This window comes from Scyliorhinus torazame, chromosome 16, assembly GCF_047496885.1.
Source record: "Scyliorhinus torazame isolate Kashiwa2021f chromosome 16, sScyTor2.1, whole genome shotgun sequence".
Taxonomy (NCBI): Eukaryota; Metazoa; Chordata; class Chondrichthyes; order Carcharhiniformes; family Scyliorhinidae; genus Scyliorhinus; species Scyliorhinus torazame.
Window position 1 is genome coordinate 63,429,428 of NC_092722.1, and position 17,892 is coordinate 63,447,319.

General features: G+C 48.7%; 1 protein-coding gene across 2 annotated transcripts in view; it reads right to left on the reverse strand.

The window, feature by feature from the left end:
- The window catches only part of LOC140392850 (ephrin type-A receptor 8-like), a 504,074-nt gene that overhangs the window by 238,438 nt on the left and 247,744 nt on the right, over positions 1 to 17,892 (reverse strand). For both annotated transcript variants that reach the window (XM_072478582.1, XM_072478581.1), the window contains exons 3-4: positions 5,764 to 6,099; positions 1,591 to 1,715 (exon numbers count right to left, since the gene is read on the reverse strand). In XM_072478582.1, the coding sequence (XP_072334683.1) occupies positions 1,591 to 1,715; positions 5,764 to 6,099 (461 nt within the window). The remainder of the gene's footprint in view (positions 1 to 1,590; positions 1,716 to 5,763; positions 6,100 to 17,892) is intronic.

Sequence of the window (17,892 nt, forward strand, 5' to 3'; positions counted from 1 at the left end):
AAACATCCCAGGGTGCTTCACTGAAACATTATCAAGAAAGATATTTGGAGATACATAAGCAGTTATTCGGACAGATGACCAAAGGTTTGAGCAAAGAAATAGAGGGCTGTCTTGATTGGCAACGCAAGCCGAAAATCCCATGAGAACGGGTAACGTGATTTTCGCCAGGGTTTTAATACATTTCATTAAATTTACATATTATTAACGGGCCTCCTGCCACATGATTGCCACCTCATTAAATATTCATGTCTCTGAGGTTTACAACTGGTTTGGCCAGACAGGAAGCAGTTGAGGTTATCCCTCTGGAGGGGCACAGAAGTAAATATAGCCACCAGCGGGGGGAGAAGGACATGCCAACCTGACAGTGTCACCCTGTACTGGGAACAGTGCGGGGAGGGCCCTAGTGGGAGACCCATGGGGAGAGTGTGTGTATTGATGTGTCGTGCGGGGAAAGCGCCAGTTATACTTCCATGATGGTGGTGGGGTGCCGGGAAGGGGGGGGTGTTGGGGCGTTCAATGATGGCGTTGGATGTGGGGGGGGGGGGGGGGGGGGGGGGGGTGGCGGGGGGAGTGAAATGCCAGCGAGCGCTGTTGTGGGGGGGGGAGGGGGTCTTATGAGGAGTTCCTGAAATCTCCATGATGGGGGCCATTAGGCAGTAGCATTGATTGGGGCACCCTTTAAAGATGGTGCCCTGATCTCTTTGGAGCCGGCTCCCAGTTCTATGAGATCCCACCCCACCAGAGTGACGGCGTAAACTACACTCACTCATTTTCTTTTGTCTATAGAAGATTTCACGAGAAAATGTGTCTGAGCAACTGGAGAGTTACATGCCAGAGGCTTCAAGGAACATTTTCAAGGAGAATAAAGAGGGAGAGAGGTTAAAGGAGGGAATTCCAAATCTTAGGTTGAAGCGGCCTTCAACATTGCGCTTAAGGTTTCCCTGTTAGGCCTCCGAGTGGACGGGCCGAGTATCATGTAAGGTCCACCCATTGCACTCACTTGTGCTGAGTTCATTATTTGACCTCCGTGTGCATGTTACAAGTGGCCTCCTCAGGCAGGCGTGTGATGTGCCCACCCTTCACAGTGTCAGCAAAATGGGGCAGGTTTAGCTCAGTTGGCTGGATGGCTGGTTTGTGATGCAGAGTGAGGCTAATAGCACAGGTTCAATTCCAGTACTGGCTGAGGTTATAACCTTCTCCACCTTGCCTGAGGTGTGGTGATCCTCAGGTTAAATCACCACCAGTCAGCTCTCCCCCTCAAAGGGGAAAACAGCCCATGGTCACCGGGACTATGGCCACTTTACTTACTTGTACTAAACAGGCTATGACGTCATCGTGGATGGGAGCATGAAAGTTTCACCATGGGAAGTTATCAAACCATAACAGTGACTATCTATTAAAATATTGCTCCGTCAATTCTTTGATGACAAACCTCCTTTGGAGATAGCTCCAGCAGGACACTAGAAGATATGTTGCACGAGGCAGGTATCCTGCAGACTCAAAACTCCAACATGACAATTGAGTCCAGTTACCTTCTAAGACATTTGAGATAATGATTCAGATTACACAGCACAGGAGGAAATGCTTTACCTTCTCAAAATATTTGATCTCATATTCCAGTATGATGCCGTTGGGCTGATCAGGTTCGTGCCACATTAATGTCACACTGTTCTGACTGGTGTTTTCCTGTTTGACAATCAAGATCTGTGATGGGGCTGGAAGCAGAGAGATACAATGGGCAGAAAACAGCTCAAATTAGCCTCCACGTTAAAGAATTGGCAAATTGGAGTTACATTTAACAGATCACTTATTCGTCAGGCCATGTTAGCTCAATACACCCGGTACGGTAAAATAGCGGTTATGTGCCAGGGCGGATAATCCAGAGGGCTGGATTAACTATGTGGCAACACGAGTTTAAATCCCACCACAGCAGCTGGGGACTTTAAACTCCATCAGGTTAAATAAATCGAGAATGAGTGGTGACCATCTCACTACCAGTTCATGGCAGTAAAACCATCTGCTTCACTCGCGACTTTCGGGGAAGGAAATCTTCCATCCTTACCCAGTCTGTGACTCTGGACCAACAGCAGTGTGATTGACTGTGAACTGCCCTCTGAAATGGCCAAAATGACACACAGTTGTTTCAAGGGCAATTAGAGATGGGCAATAAATTCTGGCTTAGCCAGTGATGCCCATGTTCCATGACAGAAAATGGAAGCACAACAGCAGCCAAGCAAATGGAAAGCCACTATCGTCTCGTTAAATGCATCATGAAACATCCAGCATATGTCTACACTCTATAATAATAACATGTGAATGTTCTGAAAAAAACATTAACATTTGTTTTTGCAGTTACAGGGTATCTTACAACCATTTGATAAAGACAAAGCATGAATGTCACATTGGCTGAATATCTCCTGAACAATTGAGAGATTACTGTGAAAATGGGGCGGTGACCCTCCACACTCGAGCACTGAGGACAACACCCGAGAGATTTAGGTTCACACCCTCAATTTACTGAGTGAATTTTGATTGAGCAGAAGCCTCCTCGAGAGATGTAACACTGAGTGTGAGGGCTCCGCCTCCCAGTCAATATTGGAATTAGCAATGATAAAGGCCTCAATGTAAATCTGCAGCCTGGCCTCTGCTGAAGAAAATCTGATAATCTTTATTATTGTCACAAGTAGGTTTACATTAACACTGCAATGAGGTTACTGTGAAAATCCCCTGGTTGCCACACTCCGGCACCTGTTCGGGTACACTGAGGGAGAATTCAAAATGTCCAATTCACCTAACAGCAGGTCTTTCGGGACTTGTGGGAGGAAACCGGAGCACCCGGGGGAAACCCACGCAGACACGAAGAGAACGTGCAGACTCCGCACAGAAAGTGACCCAAGCGGGAATTTAACCTGGGACCCTGGCGCTGTGAAGCAACAATGCTAACCATGCCTGCCAAAAACCACCAGAAAATAAGCTTGAATAAAATGTATTTTTAAAAATACAAATGCTTTTACAAGAGGTGAGAGTCACGATTGACATCTAAGCTGAGCAGGAAGATAACCTTTAGTGGGTACTTTGCGAACAAGCTTTCATGAAAGGTAATAGCATATACCATATGAAAATGGGATTTGATACTCAGGCCTGAATTTTCACACAGACGAACAGGCTAGTGCAATTTAGACCTGGTAGAAGAAGGTCCAAACTTACAGGAGAGGTAACGTAATCTTTTGGATATGGTCCCAGGACATTAATGGTGTGGCAAGGTGTCCTTTGGGAGAGGTTACATGTCCTTTGGCAAAGGTTAGGTGTCCTTTGGGAAAGTTAAGGTGCCCTTTGGGAGAAGTTAAGTCCCATCTTGGGATTGTTGAAATTAGACTTGAATGTGCGTAAAAAGTACATAAACCCATCAAATACCTACAGTGCAGAAGGAGGCCATTTGGCACATCAGGTCTGCAGGAACCCTCTGAAAGAGCACCATACCTTTTCACAGTAACTTCATTGCACTGTTAATGTAAGCCTACTTATGACAATAAAGATAATTATTAATTAAATACCTAGGCCCACACTCTCTCCGCCATAGTCCTGTAACCCCACCTAATCTTTGGACACTCAGGGGCAATTTATCATGGCCAATCCACCTAACCTACACATCTTTGGACTGTGGGAGCAAACCAGAGCACCGAGAGGAGACGCACACAGACATGAGGAGAACATACAAACTCCACACAGACAGTCACCCAAGGACAGAATCGAACCTGGGTCCCTGGCGCTGTGAGGTAGCAGTGCTAACTACTGTGCCACCGTGCTGCCCCATCATTGAAATTGTGAAGCTCATTGGAACTTTCAAAAGATCTGATCAGGGAGATGTCAAAGGCATCTGTCAAAGGGGGCTGACAAGGAAATCAAATCTCCTGTCCTTTAAATATTTGAGAAACAATTGCAATATGACAAAATACGCTTGCTATTTCACTCTGTTTACATAAAAGTGTATGCCACCATTATAGGATGACAAATTACACAACTTATCATCATAATGGCATGCCTATCAGTTCTCAGTTTGACACCTCCAATTGCTTACAAAATCTTTGAAGTGAGTCTATGAATACAAGTGTGTATTCTTACAAGGGATTGAAGGAGGTTAAATGTTGAGAATTCATTTTTTACAATGGGAGTGTTTTGTTTGAAACAATATATTCATCAATAGACACTTAAAAACATTATTTAATCTCAAAATGGATCATAAGGTCTGCTCATGGTAGATACTAGGTGGGTTGGCATGGAGAGTATAAGAGAAAAGGGTGGTGGGAGAAGCGGTATGGGTTGGCATGAGTTGGCACTGTTGGCTATAAAGAGCTTTGGGGATGAGTGGGGGGCATGTGCTGGCATGGATAGCTGAAGGGGCCATGGGGTTAGATGGGAGAATGAGGCAACATGGGTTGGCATTGATGGGGCATGGGGATGCATGGGAGGGTGGGCGTGTGAGAGGGCTGAGTGCTGTTTTTTGTTTAATTGTTCTTTTTGTTCCTGTGACAAAGTGCTGGAGCACCAAGGTCGGCCTTCCGCCCAGCCCGTCTCCACACCCACAAGCCTCCGAACTCTTTCTAGGGGGTGGTGGCCTCAATCTGCATTTTTGCCTGCCCCCAAAATGAAAATCCAAACTTCCAGGCCATTGTCTCCCAGGTCGGGCTTGTGGAGATGGGGATTGTCTCGACTTTACACTCCCAAACCAGGAGCGGAAATCCAGTCTATAGGCAAGCGAACACATTCTAACGAAGCCAACTGGGTGGCACGGTAGCACAGTGGTTAGCACTGTTGCTTCACAGCACCAGGGTCCCAGGTTCGATTCCTGGCTTGGGTGACTGTCTGTGCGGAGTGTGGTAATACCAGGTATTGCAGTACCTGAGAGGTGAATGATCATTGGCTAGACCGAGGGGGTCTACCATTGGATAATGTACATAGCCCGCCCTGAGAGGCGGGGTATAAGAACCAATGCCGTCCCAGCAGCCTTCACTTTCTGTATCATCGCTGCTGGGTACAGTTCTAGCAGATTAAAGCCGATTAGATATGACTCCCCTTCGTCTCGAGAGTTATTGATTGTGCATCACGGAGTTTGCACGTTCTCCCCGTGGGTTTCCTCCGGGTGCTCCGGTTTCCGCCCACAAGTCCCAGAAGACGTGCTGTTAGGTAATTTGGACATTCTGAATTCTCCCTCTGTGTACCCGAACAGGCACCGGAATGTGGCGACTCGGTGCTTTTCACAGTAACTTCATTGCAGTGTCAATGTAAACCTACGTGTGACACTAATGAAGATTATTATTATAATTAACCACCAAAAACTTATGAAAACCTGTAAATTCTGTTCTTCTCTGCCCTATTCAGTAATTTTAAAATACACTAAATGAGAGGGAACCTCTGACCTCTCCACTTCTCCGAGAAGTGAATATGCAGATAGCAGTGAGAAGGGAATGATGCAATCAATTCCACATTCAGAATTCACCACAAATTTGTTTGAAACAAAAGCATAAAGCACAAATATTTGACATAATCGCATGCTCCCAAGCTACATAATCCAACAAACATTATGTTAAAATATGAAAACAATGAATATCAAGTGTTTTCGTTTCAAAACTTTGCATAAATTAGGACATTGAAAGTACACTCGATGTAATCTTCCCTTAAGATATGAGGCCCAGGCGTGTTACTTTTGGGTTGTTTGTGTTTCTCTGACTCCGTGATAGGCTGAACGAGACGTGACTTTCATACCTGCCTGGTTAGTGGTGACATTAAGTGAAATGAACTGCCGGGGCTCCAGGCTGAGATCGGAGACCCCATTCACCGCCTCGACCTTCAGGGTATAGTTGGTGTGCGCCAATAGGTTAACCACGCTGATAGCCGGCTCGGTCAGTCCCATCTGCTTTGGGCTGAATCGAATCCCATTGCCACATGCTTCACACTGGCTTGACTCCCATGCACACTTCCTGCAGATGACATTGTATCGGATATCACTCCTTCCTCCGTTACTGGAGGGCGGGCTCCACTCCATGATCACTGAGGTTCCATTCACACTGGAGAGGGCATTTACTGGGGCAGAGGGGGGTCCTGGGAAAGATTAGAAACAAAGATAGTCATGTAGCACATGTGGGCATTTTAAAATCGTAACATTTTTGCCTTTTGGGAAACTAAGGCGAGTGAAATCTCATTAAATTCATTTGACAATTTCAAATTAGTTTTCCTGCTATGCAACTTGAAATGCATCTCAATGCAAGCAGGTAACTTCAATAACTTGCCTCTCAGCAGTCTGCACTATGAACACATTCCTGAGATTCCATTAATGTTCCTCACATCACATCCAAGTTGCAACATTCCAAAATCACCTTAAATGTATTTAATCCTCAGAGTAGTGACATGGAAGAGCAGAAGGAAGGGAAAGCTCTGACCATTCATCCCAGTCCCACAGACAACTCAGTGGAACTACTCAATCTGACTGATTAAATTGCCCCGTTAAATGTCCCAGACCCAACAGGATTGTACATATCTGGAGGGACCGTACATGTGACTGTTCTATGTTCAGTCATCGGTGAGTGGCTGGGAGTTATTCATAGAATCCATAGAATCCCTACATTGCAGAAGGAGGTCATTTGGCCCATCAAGTCTGTACCGGCCTACTGAAAGAAAACCTTTTCCTGGCCCTTCTCCCTATCCTATCCCCACAACCCTGCCCTATTCCCTCAATTGTGGGGCAACCTAACATGGCCAATCCACCTAACCTGCACATCTTTGGACTGTGGGAGGAAACGGAGGACCCGGAGAAGGAAACCACGCAGACACGGGGAGAACGTGCAAACTCCACAACCAAGGCTGGAATTGAACCCGGGTCCATGGTGCTGTGAGGCAGCAGTGCTAACCACTGTGCCCCCGTGACTGAGTTTGGACTTCAGGCTGAGGAGATGTGACAGAGCAAAAGAGAGCATTGTTGCAGTGTTGTCAAATAGAAATGGCTGACCATCACTGGCATTAAGACAGGGACTATTCGAGTTGTATGCATTAATTTTAGTTGAAACCAACTTGAACACTCGTGCATGTCATGATACTTCACAAGTGAATTAATGGGCGTGATTTACTGGCCTCGACACCACTTGGTGTCATGATGAGGCTGTTGATTCTCGTGAAATTCACGACACGCTATATTCTCATGAGATTTAACGGTACCTTACGAGACTTCGTAATCTGGTTTTTGCCCACGCTGGGCTGGATCCAGATCAGCATATTTAAATGAGTCATTAGGCTGATTTAAATATGCATGCACCAGATTCTCCCGGCATCTGGAAACTAAAGGCCTCCCCAGCGAGGCCTGGACCGGGGGTGGTTTAGGACTGGTCCACACAAACATGGACTTGCCATAATGGCAGCTGTGGGGGGTCTCCCAGTCCATTCCCTGGTAGTCGAGAACAGGGCAGGGTGACACACTGGCTCTCTCTGGCACCCAGTGTGCTTGGGTGCCCGGATGCCAGAGTGGCACAGTCAAGGGTCGGCGCCTGAGGGGGCGATGCCCTTGAAAGTGGGGATGAGGGGTTAAGGGCGAGTATGAAGGGACCTTATAAAAATTGGGGTGGTGAAGGACGGGGGTCCTGAAAGGGAGGGCCCGCCCAAAAGGGAGGGTGGGGAGGCTTGAAATGGGGGGTGCTCACAGTGACCCTATAGCGGGGTGTCTCAACTTGGCGGGGTGTTGGGTAATGCCCAGGTGCGCGGGAGAAGTGACATTGCCCGTGGGTAAGCTCACTTAGAGATCGGGGCAGCCCTTTCAAAGTAGCGGCCCGATCACTCAGGAGCCCGTCTCGTCAGCAAGTTCAGCTCCCCACTGCTGAAAGAATTTTGAAGTGTGGGCTTGACCGGTGAGAAACTCCCCAAGGCCTAACAAAATTATTGTGGGTGAATACCGGTGTGGATCTTACCCAAAAAGCCGGCGGGAGACATCCCCCCCAAATACGCCCAAAATGACACTGGGCGCGATTCTCCAGAAAGATTTCTAAGTGTGGTAGAGAGCGGGAACTGCCTCGAGCTTCCCGTGCTCGGCCCAGCAAGGCTGGCAATGCTATTCAACATTAATTGGTCCACTTAATGAGGCCCCACCGGCTTCTTGCCGCAAATGAAGGCTCGCCAGTTGATTCGCCTCGACCGCACTCAGCAGTCCCCCCCGCTAACAAAGTCAAGCAGTACTTCAGCTGCACTTGCTCAGCCAACCCCAGCCAGCTCACAACAATGGCACCCAGGAGACCAGCCCCAAGATTCGGGTGTGCATATCTGGGGAGGCTCCTAGATGCAGCGGAGGCCAGGAGGCATGTCCTGTTCCACTGAGGGTCAGCCACAGAGCAGCCAGTTCTGCCTGGGACGAAGTAGTGGCGGCTGTGAGCACTGGGAGCATGATCAGGAGGACTGTCCTCCAATACAGGAATATGGTCAATGACCTACACGGGCAGTGCGAGTGAGTGGATACCAATGCCAGCCCCTCCCCACCCCCCCGAGGCCTTTTTCCCACACGTGAACATCCACCCCCAAGTCCCCATGCAACCCGCTACTCTCCCCCTCCCTTCAACCCCCCCAACCCTTCCGTCACCCCCCCCCCCACTGTGAACCATGCGGATGGCTAATGATGCTCTCTCTGTGTCTCGTCAGGAGAAGCTCTCCCATAACCATGGGGAGAGGGCCCAGACTGGCGGTGGTATGCCAGACATAAGAATCCTCACCTCCTTCAAGGAACGGGCCCTGGAGGTGACTGGGGTGGCCGAGGACAGATGCTCCAGAGGTGAGGAACCACCGGACCCCAGCCAAAGGATCTGTAAAACGTGAGTTGTTATTGCCTTACTGACTGACCCATCCACTGACCACATGTCCATTCTCCCGCAGGTCCTCAGATGACGGAGCTGACCCATCCCAGGTGGCCCCCACCCACCAGCAGTGCAAATGCACACACCTCGGTGGGAAATGTTAGTGGTCAGGCTTCTGGGACACCATCTGGTGAGCACCACAATGCTGATGATGCACATCAGGTGGAGGCAGGAACCCCCCGGTGAGACAGTGGAGGAGGTTTGGTCCCAGCCTGATGGGGGAGGACGGCACCATTAGGAGAGTGGGGAATTGTAAAACACCTTGTATGATGCCTGTCACTTACTTCCGCAGGCCGCCCCCCAAAACCTTGGCCAATCTCTTCAGGCATCTCCCCCTCCCCCCGGGAATACCGCGTGCAGGTGATGGGTGCGAGCGAGCACTCAGCAGGCAGGGGTCAGACTATGGCATAGATTGAGGAGCACCAACACCCAGCACTCTGCGGGTTATCATCACCTCCCTGCCCTTGACAATGACCCGCTGGCGGTGCCGACACAGTCTCAGCACCCTGGAGTGATGTGACACATACCCTGGGAGGATGGGAAATGGGAGTGGGGGTTGATGGACCAGGCCACACCCTAAATCAATGGGGCAAGTATTAGGGCCTCCCTGGCCCCCAGGACTGGCTGGACCCTCGCCGCTGCCACCAGGCCTGTTGCCTCTGGTTGGCCCTCTGGTTCCTCCCTGGTCACATCCTTCAGCCCCTGCTGGTCCGGCGTCAGCTCATCATCCTCGTCCTCCTTCTCCTCCTCTTCCTTGGTGGCCACATGTTCCTCATCATCAACCTCCAGCTCATCGCCCCGCTGCTGTACCAGGTTATGTAGGACACAGCAGACCACAACAAAGCGGGCGATCTTCCGGGGGGTTGTAATGCAGGGCACCACCAGAGTGATCGAGGTATCGGAACAGCATCTTGAGGAGTCTGATGCACCGCTCAATCACAGCCCGGTTGGCCACATTGGCCTCATTGTACAGGGTTCTCCGCTTCGGTCTCCGGACTCCGTGCTGACGTCATTAGCCAGGCCCTTATCCCCCAAGAGCCAGCCGCCCATCCTGAGGTGCTCATCGAAGAGGACAGGGATATCTGACTGCCTCAGGATGTAGCTGTCATGGACACGCCCCAGAAGCTCCATCTGGTGGTTGTGCAAGAGCTGTATGTTGAGGGACTGGAACCCCTTGTTGTTAACGGAGGACACTCCCAGATGGCCCGGTGAGCGCAGGACTACATGCTTGGCATCTATTACCCCCTGGACCTCGGCATCCTGGCGATGGCAGAGAGACCTGCAGCCCGGGCATCTTGTTGGGCTCGGTCCATGTCAAAGATGATGTAGTTTTCCAACCAGACATACAGGGCATCCGTGACCTGTTCAATGCACCTGTGGGCTGTGACCTGTGAGATAAGACACAGGTCCCTGCTCGAGCCCTGGAATGATCCTGAGGTATAAAAGTTCAGGGCTGTGGTGACATAGGCAGCCACTGGGAGTGGGTGGCCTCCTCCTCCAGGTGTCGCACCATCTCCTTGTTGAGGCGGAGCCTCCTGCGGCACACGTTGTCCGTCATCTGTTCAAACAACCAGCGATGCCTTTACATCCTGGGCTGCCTGATGGGCGGCCAGGTCCACAGGGTGTGGGACAGGGTCCAGCACATGGTCCGCCGCCTCGAGCATCTGCTGATGCTGTTGCTGCCACCGTCGCTGGCGTCTGGCTGTCCGGACTACCAGCAGCACCACTCGGGCAAATTATGGGTCCACAATCCCTGCCATAGCGTTCAATACCCATAAGGCATTGGGAGAGGGTGTTAGACTGACAAACAATGGTGGTGCCCACCCCGGGACCCTCCGTTCCCCCATTGATCCCCCCTCCCCCCACACGGAACACCCTGCCCATGCACCCCCAGCCGCAGCGAGCAGCACTCATTGGGCCTCAGACCTTGTACCCCGGACATCCGCTCAAAACCTCACCTGGACCGGGTGCTGGTCCCCTCCCCGTGACACTCACCCACCCTCCAGCCGTGGACATGGCTCTGGAGCTGTGTCCCATCCCCTGGGTGTTCTTACGTTGGCTGCTGCCTGTGTGTGGTGTTGCTTCCCGCAGTGTTCAGGCACAGTGTCCAGGCATCACGGTTTGATTAGGATTCTGGGCAATGGCTCGTACATGCTACATGGCCTCGGCTGTCGGTGGTCGGTGGGGCAGACGGGCAAGGACAAGGGTTGCCCCTAGATTGGGTACACACAATCCAGGGTTTGGCATGGTGGCGCCATGAGTGCTTGCCCCACATTTGGCCCCTAGCACATCTCCCCCACCCTCCCATGGCGGCCCACACCTGCGGAGGGACCCCCCAGCCGCGGGTCCCCTGCCCCCTGCCGAGAAATGGAGTGGCAAGCCCAGCGCCCCTGGGCCCTTTGCCTGTGAGCAAAGATGGCTACTTACCTCCTCTGCTCCCCACAGAAGCCCCGCCGACAGGCTCACGATTTTAAAAAGGAGTACTAATAGGCGCCAGCATTAGTACTTGCTGGGGAGGCCGCTGAATGATGGGAGAATGTTGGAAATGGGGTGGCTCCTGTTAATGGTATGGAAATAAGGCTTAAGTGGTGTTAATTTGTTTCTCGCCACTCTACGGGAGCAGGCCAGTTGCATCGCAAACGGTTTGGCGCTTGCTGCGATTCTCGATTTTTGCCTCTCCCGCTATTCATTAGCTTTGCTTCGCTCGAGTGAGAGTGCAACGAGGCCGGAGTATTGTGCCCACTGTTTTGGTTGAATCACACCCAGTATAAATATTTACTGCCATTCTGTGTGAAACTTTGCAATCAGAGAATCATAAATTCCTGCAGCATGAGAAGAGGTTTTTCCGCGCATATTCTCCCATGCTGCAGTCTTTCACTTTCATCAAAGTTTTGAATTCTGCCATGAAGTTATCAGACACTCCACGTCCGAAAGGAGCTTCGAGAATTGTGTTCCCACAGTTGTGAATGGGACTTTCAATACATCGCAGTAATTGGCGAGAATGTTCGTTTGAACAGCGAGATTCGCCCAACCCAGACTCTAGTCCCTATCCTAACCTGCAACCATTGCCTGTTTAGAATTTGATCGAGTGCTACTCGCCTTTTGCCATTTACCTTTTTGGAGCTGTGCATGATTGGTGGAGTTGCTTTCCTTTCGTGGCCTGGAATAACAGAATAGCTAAGGCTCAGAATGAGAATATTCAGCTCGCTATGTCTACAATAGCCATCTGACGATCAATTCACCTGGAGCCTTTCCCATGCCTTTTCCCCCTAGCCCCGTCGATCGTTCCAGTTCAGATAGTCATAGAATCTCTACAATGCAGAAGACGACCATTCGGTCCATCGAGTCTGCACCGGCCTTTGGAAAGAGCACCCTTCTTAAGACCATGCCTCCATCCCATCGCCGCAACCCAGTAACCCCACACAACCTTTCAGACACAAAGGGATAATTTAGCATGGACCGTCCACCTAACCTGCAATTCTTTGGACTGTGGGAGGGAACTGGAGGAAACCCACACAGACAAGGGGAGAACGTGAAAACCCCACAAAGTCACCCAACGTCGGAATTGAACCCGGGTCCCTGGAGCTGTGAGGCAGCAGTGCCTACCACCATGCCACCATGCTGCCCGGCATATGCCGCCTGGTTAATGATTTTGAAAGCCATGATTGAACCAGCCTCCACCACAGTCTCAGGCAGCGCACTGCAGATCTTAACCATTTGATGCATGAAAAGGTTTTTCCTCATGTTCCCATTCCTTCTTTTGTCAATTAGTTTAAGTCTGTGCCCTCTGGTTTGCAATCTGTCCACCACTGGGAACATTATCTACCTATCTACTCTGTCCATACCTCTCTTGATTTTGAATACCTCTTAATGTTCTCTTACGTTTGTGTTCCCCAAGCAGAACAGTCCCAACTTCTCCAATCTGGCCAGGTAATATCCTTATCCTTGGAAATATTAGAATCCTGTGGTGAATGTATTATGGCATCCATTCACCACTGTATTGCATTGTATCATGTTGGTGCCCTTGTGGGCTCCGCCCCTGGCTCCGCCCCCTTGAGGGGAGGTATATAGAGCTGCTGCCCTGCAGGCAGCTCTCTCAGTGCAGAGCAGTCGCAGGCAGGCACAGTTCTAGCTGATTAAAGCCAGTGTTCACTTCAACTCTCCGTCTCGTGTGAATTGATGGTCGCATCAAATCCATAGAATTCCTCCAGCACAGAAGGAGGCCATTCAGCCCGTCAAACCTGCACTGACCCTCCAAAACAGCACCCCACCTCGGCCCACTCCCCTGCCCTATCCCCGTAACCCCACCTAATCTGCACCTCTTTGGACACGAAGGGGTAACTTTAACAAGGCCAATCCACCTAACCTGCACATCCTTGGACTGCAAGAGGAATCCGGAGCACCCGGAGGAAATCCACGAAATCCACATGCAAACTCTCCACAGGCAGTCACCCAAGGCTGGAATCAAACCAGGGTCCCTGGCATTGTGAGGCAGCAATGTTAAACACTGTGTCACCATGCCGCCAATATTCTTGTGAATCTTTTCTGCACTCAGTTTAAAACCTTCCAAAGTTCTCAAGATTCTGGAAAGGTGCCAGCGGCTCGGAAAAGCACAAAGCTCTATTATTTTTATTATTATGCAAATGCTAAGCCCCAAAGACCTCTACTCAATGAATGAAATAGAAAGCTGACAATGATAGGCCAGTTAGTCCAGTATCTGTCATTCGGAAAAGGCGGAAATCCATTCTTAAATGGCAGCAGGATATTTGCATAATCAAAGTCAGCATTGTTCTATAAAAAATGAAACAGCATTTGACAGATGCATTCGAGTTCTTTGTGTGCAGGACAAGCAGGGTGGATAAAGGGAAACCAGTAAATGTAGTGTATTGGGATTTCCAAAATGCATTTGATAAAGTGCCAATCATTCAATTATTCCAATTGGGCAATCTGATCATGGTGATGCTCCCCTCTCCAGGCCATGATGCAGTGCTGAAATTCAGCAAAAGACCCGTTATTCTGGGACCAAAACACATACAACAATCACACAATACTCACACACATTGCTGTTCATCTCACCATTTCAGAAACAACAGCACAAAGCATGTCAATTTTTCACTTTTATTTCCGAATCTGAAATGCCATTAGCGACATGCTGCATGGGGCGAACATATTGGACAATGCAACATTCAAACAATCACTCATTAAACTTGATCTTGGAGGAACGGGGTTGTTCCAAGTGGTTTTATTTTCAAAGCAGGCCTGGTGTGCAACAACACTAATCAAATACTGATCTGATTAGGTCCTATTAGTTACTTTCATATCTTTAGTTTGGATAAATAGAATGATTGATTTACGTGTGATCTTTATGGGGTTGGTTTTATATCTGGCAGATTTAAGGGTTTATCGAGTGCTGCTCTGCAATAGTTATTAATCATAGATTATCCAAACAACAATGTTGTTCTATAAAATATCCAGTGGCAGTCCAGAATGCCGTGGTGTAATGGGTTGGTTGTGATACAGCAATTTGAAATGATGGAATCTCACCATTAGAACCCCTCTCAGACATTTAATGAGGCTGGCTAATGGCAAGCAGCATTGGTAAGACTTTATAGAACTTCAGAAATTTACAGTAGAGAAGCGGGCCGTTTGTCAAAAGGTGCTGGAAATCTGAAATGAAAACCGAAAATGCTGGAAATACTCAGTAGGTCAGCATCGTGGAGAGAGAAACCGAGTCAATCAGCTGGATTTTACACTCTGCGGCATAAAGGCTGGACGGGCGCTTGTAAAATGCAGTGCACTATTTTATGGGGTGGTGGTAATACTCTCCACTTGCTTGGATGAGTGCAACTCCAATAACACTCAAGATGCTCAGTCCCCTCCAAGTCAAAGAATCCTGCCTAATTGGCACCCTACCCATCACCTTAAACACCATTCCGTCCACCATTAAATCACAGTGGCAGCACTCTGTATAAGCTACAAGATGCACTGCAGCAACTCCCCTGTGCCCATTGGTGGCAGCTCCCCAAAGTCATACCCTCTCTTTAATCCTACCCCAGGCTTCTCAAACCCTCTTCCCCTCCTCCCCGCCGCCACCGCCACCTCACTCGCTCAATGGGGACTGGCGGCCAGGCTTTGCCAAAACCATAGACATACCAATGGCCTCCACTCAAAGCTGCCGCTGCTGGGATGAGACTTGGATTGGCTGGCAGATCTCGAAGACAGGACATGCTCTGCCACGCTTACCTGGTGAATTTGTGTATCATATCATAGAAATTATGGGGTTTACCATGCAGAAGGAGGCCATTTGGCCCATCGAGTCTACACCAGCTCTTGGAAAGAGCGCCCCACTTAAGCCCACACCTCCACTCTATCCCCATGACTCAGTAACCTTACCTTACCTTTTGGACACTAAGGGCAATTTAGCATGGCCAATCCACCTAACCTGCACACTTTTGGACTGTGGGAGGAAACCGGAGGAAACCGGAGCACCTGGAAAAAATCCATGCAGACACGGGCAGAATTCCTATACTCCATTCCATTTTCTATAGATATGTCAGGAATAAAAGAATGACTAGGGTAAGAGTAGGGCCAGTCAAGGACAGTAGTGGGAAGTTGTACTTGGAGCCCGAGGAGATAGGAGAGGTGCTAAATGAACATTTTTCGTCAGTATTCACACAGGAAAAAGACAATGTTGTCGAGGAGAATACTGAGATTCAGGCTACTAGACTAGACGGCCTTGAGGTTCATAAGGAGGAGGTGTTAATAATTCTGGAAAGTGTGAAAATAGATAAGTCCCCTGGGCCGGATGGGATTTATCCTTGGATTCTCTGGGAAGCTAGGGAGGAGATTGCTGAGCCTTTGGCTTTGATCTTTAAGTCACCTTTGTCGCCAGGAATAGTGCCAGAAGACTGGAGGATAGCAAATGTTGTCCCCTTGTTCAAGAAGGGGAGTAGAGACAACCCCGGTAACTATAGACCAGTGAGCCTTACTTCTGTTGTGGGCAAAATCTTGGAAAGGTTTATAAGAGATAGGGTGTATAATCATCTGGAAAGGAATAATTTGATTAGACATAGTCAACACGGTTTTGTGAAGGGTAGGTTGTGCCTCACAAACCTTATTGAGTTCTTTGAGAAGGTGACCAAAGAGGTGGATGAGGGTGAGGCAGTTGATGTGATGTATATGGATTTCAGAAAAGCGTTTGATAAGGTTCCCCACGGTAGGCTACTGCAGAAAATACGGAAACATGGGATTCAGGAAGGTTTAGCAGTTTGGATCAGAAATTGGCTAGCTCGAAGAAGACAAAGGGTGGTGGTTGATGGGAAGTGTTCAGACTGGAGTCCAGTTACTAGTGGTGTACCACAAGGATCTGATTTGGGGCCACTGCTGTTTGTCATTTTTATAAATGACCTGGAGGAGGGCGTAGAAGGATGGGTGAGTAAATTTGTAGATGACACTAAAGTCGGTGGAGTTGTGGACAGTGCGGAAGGATGTTACAAGTTACAGAGGGACATAGATAAGCTGCAGCGCTGGGCTGAGAGGTGGCAAATGGAGTTTAATGCAGAAAAGTGTGAGGTGATTCATTTTGGTAGGAATAACAGGAAGACAGAGTACTGGGCTAATGGTAAGATTCTTGGCAGTGTTGATGAGCAGAGATCTCGGTGTCCATGTACATAGATCCCTGAAAGTTGCCACTCAGGTTGAGAGGGTTGTTAAGAAGGCATACGGTGTGTTAGCTTTTATTGGTAGAGGGATTGAGTTTCGGAGCCATAAGATCATGTTGCAGCTGTACAAAACTCTGGTGCGGCCGCATTTGGAGTATTGCGTGCAATTCTGGTCGCCGCATTATAGGAAGTATGTGGAAGCATTGGAAAGGGTGCAGAGGAGATTTACCAGAATGTTGCCTGGTATGGAGGGAAGATCTTATGAGGAAAGGCTGAGGGACTTGAGGCTGTTTTCATTAGAGAGAAGGTTAAGAGGTGACTTAATTAAGGTATACAAGATGATCAGAGGATAGGATAGGGTGGACAGTGAGAGCCTTTTTCCTCGGATGGTGATGTCTAGCACGAGGGGACATAGCTTTAAATTGAGGGGAGATAGATATAAGACAGATGTCAGAGGTAGGTTCTTTACTCAGAGAGTAGTAAGGGTGTGTAATGCCCTGCCTGCAACAGAAGTGGACTCGCCAACACTAAGAGCATTCAAATGGTCATTGGATAGACATATGGACGATAAGGGAATAGTGTAGATGGGCTTTAGAGTGGTTTCACAGGTCGGCGCAACATCGAGGGCCGAAGGGCCTGTACTGCGCTGTAACGTTCTATGTTCTATACTCCACACCAGCCTCTTACTGCAATATCTCTCTGAAATGTTCTTGCTCTGTTAAATGTTAGGGTTGAATGGGCTGGTTTAGCACAGGGCTAAAGAGCTGACTTTTAAAGCAGACCAAGGCAGGCCTGCAGCACGGTTCAATTCCCGTACCAGCCTCCCCGAACAGGCGCCGGAATGTGGCGACTAGGGGCTTTTCACAGTAACGTCATTTGAAGCCCACTTGTGACAACAGCGATTTTCATTTCATTTTTTTCATTTCATTTTATCTGCACTGTGGGGATTCTATGGATTCTAACAATGGACGAACTACATGTACTAGATCCTTACGGTACAGTAACAACTCCCCCTCTGTTTGTCAGCTAAAGCCAAATAGGAGCCAAATCCTGGAAACATGTAACAATAATTTATCTTAAGAATTATAACATGATTTTCAATCAAAACTGTTTTTTTCTTCTCCAGCATTCCTTAATACTTAATGGCCAAGAATATTAAGAATGTTATTCCTGACCTTGTTAGAGCCATGCCTCTGTTAATGCAACCTCATCATAATCCCATGTGACAACTTGTTATGCATTAATTCTATTCTGGATATCAATGTCCACACAATTAAATACCTCCTTCAACAGTTCTCCTACTTTCTTCATTTTGGCTCCTGCAATTTTTAGGGTATTTTTAATTT